General features: G+C 30.6%; 1 protein-coding gene across 1 annotated transcript; it reads right to left on the reverse strand.

The window, feature by feature from the left end:
* Positions 1-233: 233 nt before the first annotated feature.
* Positions 234-791, reverse strand: LOC125861287 (chloroplast processing peptidase-like). The gene has a single exon (XM_049541220.1). The coding sequence runs from the start codon at positions 732-734 to the stop codon at positions 234-236; it is 501 nt and encodes a 166-aa protein (XP_049397177.1). The 5' UTR covers positions 735-791.
* Positions 792-1,890: the final 1,099 nt, after the last annotated feature.

Here is a 1,890-nt window from a genome sequence, read left to right on the forward strand (position 1 = left end):
CATGTCAAAATAACAAATTCACAAACATATAGTCAAAACAAAACAAAAATTTACCTTTTCAGCTACAATTATATCTCCAACATAAGATGTGGGATACAAGGAACAACAACTACTGCTACTACTACTGCTGCTAATACAACTAATGCTAATACTAATACTCAGTCCCGATTTGGAGTCAGGCTATATGAATACTCACAGCTCATCTAAGTTCAACTCATGTCAAAAGAACAAATTCACAAACATATAGTCAAAATAAAACAAAAATTTACCTTTTCAGCTACAATTCTATCTCCAACATCAAATGTAGGATACATGGACAATGAAGGTATAAACCTTGGCTCAGCCACAAATGACCTAAATGCAAGTGATATAGCCACTGCCACAAAAACAGTTTTTGCATCATCTGAAGTAATATTCACCCATTCTGGCAAAACCCCATTTTCCTTCTCCGATTGCTCATCATCTCCACCACCACCACCACCATCTCCGCCGCCGTCACGGTCCAAAACCGTTTTTGTCTCATCTTTAACCCCTTTACACTTAAACCTCTGATTTTGAGATTTGCTACATCTAAAACACTTGAAAGTTAGAATCTTTGAGGTTTTTATGAAAGATTTGAAATGGGTGTCATTGAATTGAAGGGTTTTAGATAAAGGGTTGGAATTGAAAGGTGAAAATTGTGGGGATTTTGAAGGTATTGAAGAAAATGGAGAGAGGAACTGTAGAGTTATCATTGGATTTAGCGTAACTTTTTATCTGCAACAATTTTACAGAGTTTCTTGATTCCTATATGTGTTGAGTTCGAATTGGTAGATAATATCAATGAGTTCTTTCCTTTTTCGAGAAAAAATTATCGCACGAATACACACTTAAACTAATATAAAGTTGAATATAAAAGTATATGCATTCTACTTGGCATTTTACAATAAGAGTATTTCATGTAAATTATCACGTAATATGCAACGTAGGATGTATTTATCTATTTGTTCAACTTTATAAAAATTTAAGTGTCTATTTATGCACGTTTAAAGTTGAAAGACATAAATTTCAATTGAAATCAAGTTAACATCGTGTTTGGATGATTGTTACCTATTGTATTGTTAGTTTAAATACAATGTTTGTTTTGATTGTTACTTAAATTTTATTGTATCGTATCGTTTAAATTCATCGTTAGATAATGACGAAAAGACCAATTTTATGTAACGATAGATTTGGTGTGATCGTGTCGTTACCTTAACATTTTCTTCTCATTTTGTTTTTGTTTATTATTTAATAATTATATTTTATCTTTTATCCTACCTTTTCATAGTATCTCTACCTCATATCCAACTTCTTTTGTAGGTTTATTATTCAAATTATAGACCAGTAGCATTATGTAACGACGGAGAACGGTACAATATATCCAAATAATGTATTCATTAAAACAAATACAATACAATGATATATAACAAAATACAATATAATACATTATGAAACATTACCTAACAATCATCAAGCATACTAATTGCTTCTTAAATTCATTCATTAGCCTAATAATTTCTTGAAAAAATTACTTTTTTGAAAAAATTACCTATATACACACCTTTATTTTTCATAATTTGCATTATTCCCTACCATTTTAAAATATTTCCAAAATCCCCTATTATTTCCCAATTCTCAAGTCAGCCAATACATTACTCCTAACACAATAAACCCACGTTTCCCCTCCTATTTTTGCTCCTTAAATCTCTCCCTTATTTCACTCCCATAATCTGATCAGTTACATCCTTCATCCCAATTTGAATTTCAAAAGGTTTCTCTCTAATATCAATCAATTTCAAATCACTGAATATGTAGTTTTCATCTTCCCAATTCTATTGTTCTTCGATTTTTTTTGAATTTTTCATCTTC

Source organism: Solanum stenotomum, chromosome 4 (assembly GCF_019186545.1).
Source record: "Solanum stenotomum isolate F172 chromosome 4, ASM1918654v1, whole genome shotgun sequence".
Classification (NCBI taxonomy): domain Eukaryota; kingdom Viridiplantae; phylum Streptophyta; class Magnoliopsida; order Solanales; family Solanaceae; genus Solanum; species Solanum stenotomum.

Bases quoted from the DNA above. Each gene is read 5' to 3' on its own strand.
- LOC125861287 (XM_049541220.1), bottom strand. From the start codon at position 734: ATGATAACTCTACAGTTCCTCTCTCCATTTTCTTCAATACCTTCAAAA.